Source organism: Calidris pugnax, unplaced genomic scaffold, assembly GCF_001431845.1.
Source record: "Calidris pugnax isolate Ruff unplaced genomic scaffold, ASM143184v1 scaffold103, whole genome shotgun sequence".
NCBI classification, from domain to species: Eukaryota; Metazoa; Chordata; class Aves; order Charadriiformes; family Scolopacidae; genus Calidris; species Calidris pugnax.
The window spans coordinates 19909863-19920699 of NW_015090990.1; the positions used below are offsets into that span (position 1 = coordinate 19909863).

General features: G+C 46.2%; 1 protein-coding gene across 1 annotated transcript in view; it reads right to left on the minus strand.

The window, feature by feature from the left end:
* The window catches only part of NAB1 (NGFI-A binding protein 1), a 31415-nt gene extending 25208 nt beyond the window's left edge, over positions 1-6207 (minus strand). Inside the window, exon 1 of the mRNA XM_014954663.1 lies at positions 5360-6207. Coding sequence (XP_014810149.1) covers positions 5360-6178 — 819 coding nt within the window. The 5' untranslated portion in view covers positions 6179-6207. The remainder of the gene's footprint in view (positions 1-5359) is intronic.
* Between the last annotated feature and the right edge of the window lie 4630 nt (positions 6208-10837).

A 10837-nucleotide genomic window follows, 5' to 3' on the forward strand; every position in this document is an offset into this window, starting at 1 on the left:
CCTGACAGTGTGGGTACAGATGGCTTTCCCTGGTGAATACAGCATAAATTCTGTAGAAGGTGATGGTTTAAGAAACGATTAAACTTTTTTTAGCTATGTTTCTCACCCTCATGTTTGTGAAGACTATCTTCAGACATGAATCAAATGTAACTTGTGTTACAAGGATGTTTTCCTCAGCCTGCCGGGACACATTTCCAGTGCCTCTGCTGCTGCTGGCAAGAGTTTTGTAAAGAGGAGGGGAAAAAAAAAAAACAACCCCAACCCCACATTAAGTTAAGGCTCAAAATGGTTTCGCAACGCTCTTCAGAAGCCCATAGGAAGCAGTGATACTGTCATGAATTATACCAGCTTCACAATAGTGCTGTCTGAAAAGCCTGTGGTCAACAGTATGGACAAACAACAAAATTATTAATGCAACGAGGGACACGGAGACGCTGGATAGATGACTCCCTGCTCCTTCCATGGTGAGCAGGGGCTGGAGACATTTTCACTTCTTCCTCAGCTGGAGAACAGCCAGCATGTGGAATGAAGCATAACAGCGAGAGGCTAACTGAATACTACAGGTATTTTTCCCCAAGTGCCCACAACTCTTCCACTCTCTATTTCTGGAAATTAAGCTGCTTTGAATTTGCTTCTCGCAAATGAGCACAGCCTAAACTTTGCTGCTACTGCCAACGATATGTTCTGTATCCGTCTCAGGCTAGTGAATATTACCAAGCAGCTAGGTTTTCACGGCACAGTCAGCGTATTGATGATGGACTGAGATGTGCCACCCCCAAAACCTCGATGTAGCAGCGCCCAAAGCAGCCACAGCTCCGCACACGGGGTTCTGTGGTTGAGGACGGTTGGACAAGATGATCTTTAAGGTCCCTTCCAACCTAGAAGATTCTGTGATTCTGTGACTCACACATGTGTGCCCAAAAACACTGCTCGAGCAAGAAGCAGATGGAAGGTGAAGCTGAGGACAGACCAGCAGGTCTGCAGGTCAATGGTGTCTCCTGGGAGAAGGTGGAGAAACTCGCTCCTTTACCCCCCTCTCTACTCCACTGCAGAACGTGAATTAAATCAGAGGCCAGCAGCTCACTGGAAACACAGCACGCCCCATCCCTGATGGAGGGAAGCTGTCATAAGACACAAACAACATACAACCACGCTGTTCTTCACCGAAGTGCTCAATGCCATCCAGATTAGGAAAAAAAAAAAAAAATATATATATATATATTGCCGGATGTGCCACTTGTTCTCCAGGGATTGAAAAAACCAAAAACATGTATCAGAAGATCCGAGATTCTCTCAGCAGCCTCTGTCCATAGAGTATTTCTAGTAAAACCTCACACAGACCTGCTGTTCCTGGTATTTCACATAAGGGGTTTTTCTCCTGTGTTTAGCCTAAATGCTTCTGATGTGAGTATGGCATTTCCTGCAATGCCTGAATGCTAATCAGAGTGCAAACATAACTGGCAAACTAGGTATGTTGCTTGATCATTTAGCCTCTATACAGACAAAAAAATAATAATCTCACAGAGATCAGATGTGCATGGGTGGGAAGCTTAGGTTTAATCTGCGGAACATCTCTACTTACCATGTTTCTAAAATACAGTGTACAAAACCAACAAACTATTGCCCCTTAGACAGGAACAGTTACTCTGCAATGTCTATCTTTTCAGAAAAAAAAAAAAACCCAGGGGAAAAAAACAGACAGCAAAATAAAAGATTAATACAACACTCATGAAAAGAAATACCATCCAAAGCAGGCATTAAGTTCTGTAACGGTGATAGCTATTACTTTGCTGAGGATGATATGGCTCATGCTTACAAAATAATTTGAGACGCTTTTTTATCCCTCGATAAACTGTTGAAAGGTTGCAGAGAGCTCAAATGACTGAAAATGCTTCGGGTAGTTACAGGCAAATGCTGTTTATCCTAATAGATGAGAAAAGCCAAATGTTTGTTTGTTTGTTTTTCCTGGTTTCTTCTTTCAGGTCACATCCAGACTTACTGAATGGAAGCTCATCATGGCTTCCTGCCTTTTCAGGAGGCATAATACTAGAGATAGAAAGTGTTGCATGCCTAAAAATAAAGACTCTGTCTGCTGGAAGTCTTAACGACACAGAGCAGCACACAACCATCCAGGCTCTACAGAGAAGGATGGGCATATTCCCATCTGATGGGGTTCATAGATCCCCCCACTAAAAAAACACATCATTAAATACCAAGCCCTACTGTTTTGGTGAGTCAGCAAAAGAAAAGGGAAAAGACCGAGCTAGACAGGATTTATTACTTGCATTTCTTATTTCTCACACTATTAAACAGGATTTTTTTGTTTGTTTGTTTCATAGGTACCTAGACAAACACTGAAACATTAACACGTAAATTGCAAATCTGGGTCAAACACGCATGGGTCACTGAGTTCAAGGGCATGTTTCGTACTCATCCCTCCTCCAGTCCAACTTTAAATGTAAAGAGCTCTCCGTGCTTGAAAAGCCGTGTAATACCAAGACAAAGGGATGGATTAAGGACACTATGGTTATTAGTTTCGAAATGCCTTTGAAAGGCTCTGCATCAGATTTTATGCTAGATCAGTGCCCTATGCAGATAATCCTACCAATAGCACACACTTACCACCAGCTCAGTGTCTACAAAAACAAGCTAATGAGCATCACGACTTTCTAGCACAACTGATGAGCGTGGCTGGGAATTGGCTGTTTAAGTTTGGCTCTTCCTCAGCTCCCACTGGCCTCCAATGGCTGCTCAGGCCCTCTCAGACACCCCAGTGCTCACACCGAAATGGAGAACATTCTCACTCATTCACCAACAAATACTTCCATCAACTTTGAGTTTTAATTTCCTCGCAAATGCTTGAGGAGGCAGAGATACCCTGATCTTTACATTAAGAAGCTGATCCCTACTTAAGCTTTTTAAATTCATAGTGAAGTTTATTCAGCTGTTCCTTACCAGCTGCAAGGAGAAACCTTGAACTGCGAGGCAGAATGACAGCCTTGGAATGTTCTAACACGTGCAGAAACACGGTCTCTGGACAAGCAGAAACCTACCTCCCTGCTTGTTTAAGGCCCTTCCTTCTGAGCAGCAAATCATTTAAGCCACCAAAAATCCACTGAAGTTCAGCAAACTCTGGTTCGTCAGATTTTAAACAAAAAATGGTCTCATTGCTGCTATTTATATATTTTCTGTTTTAAGATGGAAATTGAGAGAAAACTGCTGAAGACAAAACTCTGTAAAATCCGGTCTCTTTAAGCAAACAGTAAACCAATTATGAGCAAATTCTTCTTGCTTGCATGTGTGCAGTTCCCATCAAGTTCAGTGAGGCCCCACATGCGTAAGTGAGGCTTAAGTCAACCACATTCTCCTTTGATCTCCTGCCCTTAATCATAATAGCGATAGAAATATTTCCTAAAGCCAAACCATGCTCTCATTCCATTTTTAAACATGGTTTTACAATGATGTAGTAAAGATCTGTAGTGCAGTACTAAGAGAAAAAATGAAAAAATTAAGGCGGTAGAGCCATCGTTCCTTCTTCCAGTTCTTTGCTGGGCTGCTCCTTCACACCACCACCCCACTAATCACTCCTCCAGCTTCACAGAGCCACTCCTGAGGCTACCACACGCCTGGCACCAAAGCTGGCCCTGGCACCCACCTCCCATTACGCTGCTGGATGCCAGGAAATTACCCTTCAAGAAGTCTGCCCAGATTTCAGCCTATTTTCTGCAGCCGCTACCCCAGCGAGAGACTGCAGAAGCACACAGCCTGACCACCTCCATCCTCAGCTGGGGAGAACCCCCTTTCTCCAAACCCTGCCTCTGCAGCGGCATACCCCAGGACATCTACACCATTAATCCTTTCAAATCCTGCCTCCGTCTCATACGTAACTTGTTCTGTTACGGGAGAGACTTCCGCGAGGTCAGGGGAGTAAGACCAGATCTGTTCTTGCACACTGGATGAATTCATGGATCATAAACGTTCAACATAAAGCCACAAAGCAGGTTAGTGAAAGCTGCACAACTAGAACTGTGTGGCAGAAATGTGGCTGACAAGTTGGAAGCATCTCCCCAGTTTGTCGTAAAAGCCCCAGTGGAGTCACTGCTGGTGATATGCAGTTGCTTTATAAATGTAAATACATAAACAAAAACGTAAAGAAATACACCTTGTTTCCCTCTGCCCTTCTACTCAGAACCATGAAGAGAACCTAGCCTTATTCTAAGGCTTACACACCTACAAAACTTCTTCTTGAAGCAAAAAAAGGCTAAAGCCAGTACAGTTTTTTTGGCACTCCTGTAATATAAACATTGCCTTTCCTTTTGGGAGCTGAGCCGTACATGCCAAATTTTAAATCCAACTGAAATTTTGCAATCACGGTTAACCGTGAAAACGCTGATGCAGCACTCATATCAACAGGGTTTTGGCACTGCTTTGAATTAGTGTTTGTTCTCCTCTTGCACTGTGCTCTGGCACTGGGGAACCGTTCCCCACACAGACACACCTACTGCCTTACAACACACCAGTCTGAGCCTCCACAACGCCAGGAGAGAAGCCAAGGAGGCCCGCGTGGACCTTTAAGGACAAGACGGAAGGGATGCTATGCAGGCATTGAAGGGGGAACCTGGAAATCACAACCACACGTCTATATGGGAGAGGGGTCCTTTCCCTTCCTCTTCACAGTCTGCACCTCGCTTGACCAGCTTAAGACCACTGTGCCCCAAAAAAACCCCACAGGTTGTATAATTAAGCTTCATCCCAATTCAAATACAAAAATAATCCCACCCCACCGGGTTGAGAGACCTCAGCAGCAGAAGCCTTGGTACCTCCAGGACACAAGCTACACGGCAGGGCCTGGAGGAGAGGGAAGACAGCAGAGGGTGGTAACCAAGCCAGGTGGACCCTGTCACCAGACACAAGCTATTTTAGATACTAATCTTCCAAACAACCTAGATACTAATCTTCCAAACAACCTGTCTATTCTCAAAGGGAATAGAATGTCTATTCTCAAAGGATGCAAGGGAACATCAAGACAGGACTGCTTTAGAAACGTGCCGAAGGCCTAGAATCCCAAAGGCCACACTCAGCCCCAACACTGGTCTGCTCTTCCAGTGCCAAACTGCCTAAACCCTCTGCCTGACAGGCTGCATCGGTGACACCAGGCTGAGGTCATCAGCACACACCCATCCAAGTAAAGGGTTCTTCAACTGTACCCAAGATTTCCACCCCAGGGCAGGAGTGCCTACAGCTCCTGTAAGACACCCAACTCCGGTCACACCATGAGAACCGCCGTGCAAAAAGGGTACCCTGTGAACAACACCTCATAAAAGGTGTAGGAACAGGGGAAGAAGCCCAGGTGTTTTACCTCGTGGAGGGTGAGATGCTTGCCATCCTTCCTTTTCGAGTCGAACCTGCCATATATTGCACTGTACTTCCTGATCTCCTCCTCTTTGTGAGGGTCATCGTCACTCATCTCAAAGATGTGACCGATCATCTTTGCCAGTTTCTTATTAGTTTTCAGTAGCTCCTTGACTTCACTGGAGTCACTTTTGGGCAGGGAGGGAACCATCCGTTCCACGCACTCGGCGACGGAGAGAGCGGCGGCGGCATCCAAGGTCTCACTGTTGTCCTTGGGGGAAGCCGGGGAGCCGAGGTCGGCCGGGGAGAGGCTGTGCTCGCTCTCCGTGGTGTGGTGTCCCTGCCAGAGCCGGGGTTCGCTGCCGCTCTGCAGCGACAAGCTCCCCACCACCTCGGATTTGCCGGCGCCCACGCTTTGCACGCACGTGGTGGCGGCGCATTTCGGGATCTTCAGGTGAGGCTCCCGGGTGCTGCTGCTCCTCTCGTAACTGCTGCAGGATATCCCCAGCCAGGCAGGAGACCCCTCCGGCAGCTTATATATGGGAATGCTGCTGACCGGTAAGGAGGTGAGGGGCTGGTTGAAAAGACCAGGGTTGGTGACCCAGTCCCTCAAAGCCTTCTGCAGCCTTCGGACGTGAAGCGGCTTGCTAGCCATGCCTACAAGAGCCATTATCTCCAAGAACTCCTCTTCGCCCGCTTCACAGAGCTGCTGGACATCATCGCCACCCTGCTGAATAAAGGCGTCGAAGTAGAACAAGAGATTTGCTTTCTGTAGTATTCGATACAGCTGCAGTTCCCCCAGGGTTCTGGGCAGAGCTGACGCCATCACGGATGACAGAACCTGCAAGGAGTAAAAACAGAGAGAAGATGAGCACCAGAACGCCGACGTCCAGATGCGCTCCCCCCGCCGCCCACCCTTCCGTAGGGCTGTCAACTCGGGGGACAGGATTCCTTTCTCTCATTCTAAGAGCACTATGGAAATAAAAAAACCAGGGCGATAGCTCTATTTTTTTTACTAGTTAACTTAATGGAAACATTTGTAAAAAAACAAACCGGCAGATAGTTTCAATGCTCCTACAAAAAAGATGATTCAAACATGAAGCCAGCTTGTTTTCAGCATTCCCACTTCATGTTTGTTCCCAAGAATGTCACTCAATATTGCTCACTGCTTCTACTTGACTCTCTTTTACATCTTCATATCAAAACCATCACAAAACACTCCGAAGAATTACCGAATACTTGATCCCCTGAAGGAAAAAAAAAAGCTCATCAGTTTTGATTCTCCTTAATTCTCAAATCATTTCCCCCGTAGCAGTGTGGAGGACTGTAAAAGGAAGGAAAAGAAGGAAAGTGCTTCACAGAACCCCAGAGGATTAATGAGGCTGGATCAGCAAAAGGGTGTTTCAGAACCAAGTACTTCTACACAGTTTCCCCCATTTCACATAAAAAGGATCCAATGCCTCTGCTGATCTTAATTGCGGCAGCAACATCCGCACACAAAGCAAAATACTGATGGATTCCAACACATATGGTTAAAAACATTATTTTGAGTTCACCTGCCCACTGCATTCACTAACAGGCCTGCGTGTCACTGAGACTGATGACATGAAATACCGCTCGGCAATAGAGCAATTGCTCTCTAAGGGCTCCCAACAGACAAATTGCAGCGGTGTTCCACCCTTACGGCTGCTGAAAAAAAAACATTTGCCCAAGTTTCAACTTCATAAAACCCGTTATCCACAGTTAGCCCGCAAATAATAAACTCTTCAGAGAATTCTAAGATCTCACACACGCACACCTCTGCACTCTACGATGGCTTTCACAACTACAACCGGATAATTTCCAGTATTACTGTATTAAGCTAAACCACCAATCAATAAGGTCTAAAGCATGTAATTTACAGTTGGTAAGTAACAGAACTAAAACATGGAGCTGGTCTGCTAACATTACTCTGGCTCTACTATCACGTTGTACTTTAAAAAACACACAGCAGAAAACTAAAAATCAGCACTTACTGAAAAGTTTGTAGGCATCGGGGGAAACTATTTTAAAAATGTGCAACCTCCCTCCCCACAAAAGTCCAATGCAAGCCTATAGGTACGCTTAGGGGCACTGGGAGACTGGTAATCAAAAGCAAAACTAGGGCAGAAATTATTTTTACAATATGCACTTTCGCATATTTTTTTTTTTATAATACGCGCTTTTTCTTCAGCAACTCAAAATAAATGTACAGATGTAACAAACGGAACTCAACTTCTATTCAGGAGGCATCGGAAAGACCAGGCTTTTGCCACAAAACTTTAAACTCTACTAGAGAAGAGCACAACTAGGAGGCCAACAGAAACCTTACAAAAATATATGTGGCAGGTGCAGGATACCTACAACCAACCTTTCCAGGAAAAAAAGCCACGGAAAAAACCCCAAAAATATATAAAAAAACCCCAAGCCACCAGCTGCACATATCGTTCTGTGTACGCTGGTATTTGTAAATCAGAAGGGACAGCAATAGCCCTTTAGATGTGAGCAGCCACCTCAAGGAGCTGCTGGTGAGCTCAGGAGCTAATGAACTCGCTTTGGAACTTGGGGTGGAACTGGAAACATTTAAGAGCTACGTATCTTAGAAATACAGTTCAGCTTTCAAAAATAATAGTTAATTGCAGAAAAACAATTAAGTACTGTCTGCACTCAAAGACATGGAAGTGACAGGAAAATGAGGAAAATCACTTAAGGTAACCCTTAAAGCAGTACATAATTCAGTATTTTAAAAATTGTCATTGCTTCACAGAAGTTCTTAGAAAAATCCTCCCATTCCATACAAACTTTGACAAGACAAACAAAACCAGCCGTTTATGGTTTAGTGGCATTTCAGCAAACTCTTCCTACCCTCCCATTTCAAACGACGTTGACTTTCTACCATCAACACCACAAAGTAACTTCTGCGACTGTTACAAGAATACCCAATTTGCTCTGAAAATCATCCATCTTGGCACAGTATCTACATAGATGGACTTTTTGCAGAGAGCTATACCGAATCCTGGGGAGACGGTGAAATTACACACAGCCCAGGAGCTGCAGGCAAGGCACCCAGCTCATTTTTCCAGCCCACAGGCTGGAAGAGCGGCAACCGTCCACCAGCAGCCTTCACCTAGAGGCTTCTAATCAACAAATCTCCTCATGACAGATAAAGCTGGATTAATATGCACTATGGAGGCGTCAGCAGCGAGTCCACAGTTCAGACTGTGTCGAGATTTGCATTTAAAAGCAAGACTGAAACCCCTTTGTTTTGTGCTTTAGAGACCAATTCTGTTTTCCAAATTTAGTACGGTAACTCCTGAGAGGGCCACGCACATTTTCCATTCAAGACTGCTACCAACTTCTGCAGAGAAGACACTTGCAAACACTCCTCCTTTCGGCCTCTTTTCTCCTCTCGCTACGCCCAGTCCCTTCGTCCTCAATGACATCCCAAGTATTTCTAAACTTTGACAAGGGGAGGGCTACCTCCCCCCTTCCCGAGCCAGCCCCACCACACCACCAGCTACGCTGGTTGCTCCAGACATTACGGGTTCACTCCACCAGTTCTGCTCGGCTCAGCTCAGCTCACAGCCTACAAAAAGCCAGGAAAGTGGGTAAGCTAGTTCACCTGGAGAAGTAGGACCAGGCTTAGGAGGAGGACAAGCAAAAAGTGGAGTGCAGCACTGCTGGAACGAGGAGAGACCATCTGAACCCAAAGGACACATGGCATTGCTGCTGCTGCCTGGCTTTGCTTATCTATCCAAGCCTTAGGATGCCCACTCAAGTCTCAGCACCACACGTCTTTGAGGTGACCTTTCAATTGCGTCTAAGAGATCTGAAGTGCTGCTTTCCATCACTGCTGTTCTCATGTCCTGGTGCTGCTGTGGACCGCGCTTTCGGGGCGAAGGGTGAGCAGGAGAAGCGGTTACGCAACAAGGAGACACGGGGTGAGCTCATAGCCAGCAGACTCGAGCGTGCTCCTCACCAAGGAGGCCACCTCGGGTGAAACCCTGGGGCACTGCCTATGTTCCCCCTCTTCCACAGCCTGCCCAAGGAGCCTTAGGCTTCCTGAGCCCTGACCCCAAACAAACCTGGTCCAGGAGTGACACTCTGGTAACATCCTCTGCCAAACCCCCAGAAGCCAACCAGAATGATCTGCTGCCTTAGGAGAAAGCAAGCAGATCTTCTAAGGTATGGCCAACTGCAAACCCTTTTACAGCAAAAGGCAGGAATGCAGAGCTGGCAGGGGAAGGTCCGAAGCTGCTGCTTCTCCCCCTTCTTTGCTCATCACCCATCCCGGCACGGAGGGTGGGAAGGCACACGGGAGAGCAGCTGCCTCTTACATTCTTCACGTACAGAGCAAAGGAAGAAGAAGCTAGGAAATTCCCTGCCCCAGACAAAGCCGTTTGGAAACGCACACAAGGTTGCGTTTCAAAGGAAATCACAAGTTAGATTTTTTTCACTCCAGCCTGTGCAACCCACAACCACGCGTTCCCATCTTCCACGTTACCTCCTCCACATCCCACCACCCCGCGTCCTCCTCGCCAAACCGTGTCACCTTAACTCTGACCACAAACGTAACTCCTGGGGGGGGAGGAAAACAATAACAAAAAAAAAAAGAAAAAAAAAGGGAAAACAAGAACCACAGAGACACCACAGAGCAGCTACTAAGTATTTGTAAACAATCAGTGCAGGAATCACAACCTCTTCATTCTGGTTGTGATGATGGAGGGAGCAACCGGCTCCATCAAGCCAACCAGCAGGGACCCAGCTCAACACCTTCAAGCAGGGGGAAAACACCCGTTTCTCCCCATTTTGGAGCTGGGAGCTGCAGGTTTCCCAGAGGCGGCGGGGGGATCCGGAGGCAGAGCAGGCGGTGGAGGCGGGTGAAGCCCCGGGAGAAGGAGAAGGCGGGAGCTGTGGGATGTAGGCACAGGGCAACCACTTCGCTACCAATTTTCCTCCTTTTCAGGGCTGCGCTAGAAGTTAAGAGCGACTGAGCCACCCCAGCTGATTTTTAGAGATTTTTTTTTATTATTATTATTTCAGGTGACTGATATTTGAGCTGTCACCAATTAAATTAGGAATCCGCGCCAGAAGAAAAGTGCGAAACATCACACTCCTGTGTTTTAGGAGAAAGTGATTATTTCATAATATATCTTGATCACTTTGGGCGTTTTGAAAAGTCTCTGAAGGCAAACCGGATTCGGATTTGAGAGCTGGCTGCTTTGCATATTCATTACTTTTTTTTTTTTTTTTTTTTTTTTTTGCAGCGTTTCCAAAGGACTTTTTAGCAGGAGAAGAAAATTACATGTAGCTGCAGAAGCCAGACTTCACAAATTAAAAAGTCTTGTCTAGCTCCGAGAGATGTGCCAAAATACAGCCTATTAAAGCCAGCTTCACATTCAAATAAATACAGATGCCTATCTCGCCCCAACTAATGAGAAAGTTGAAACGTGCGGGGGGGGGGGAA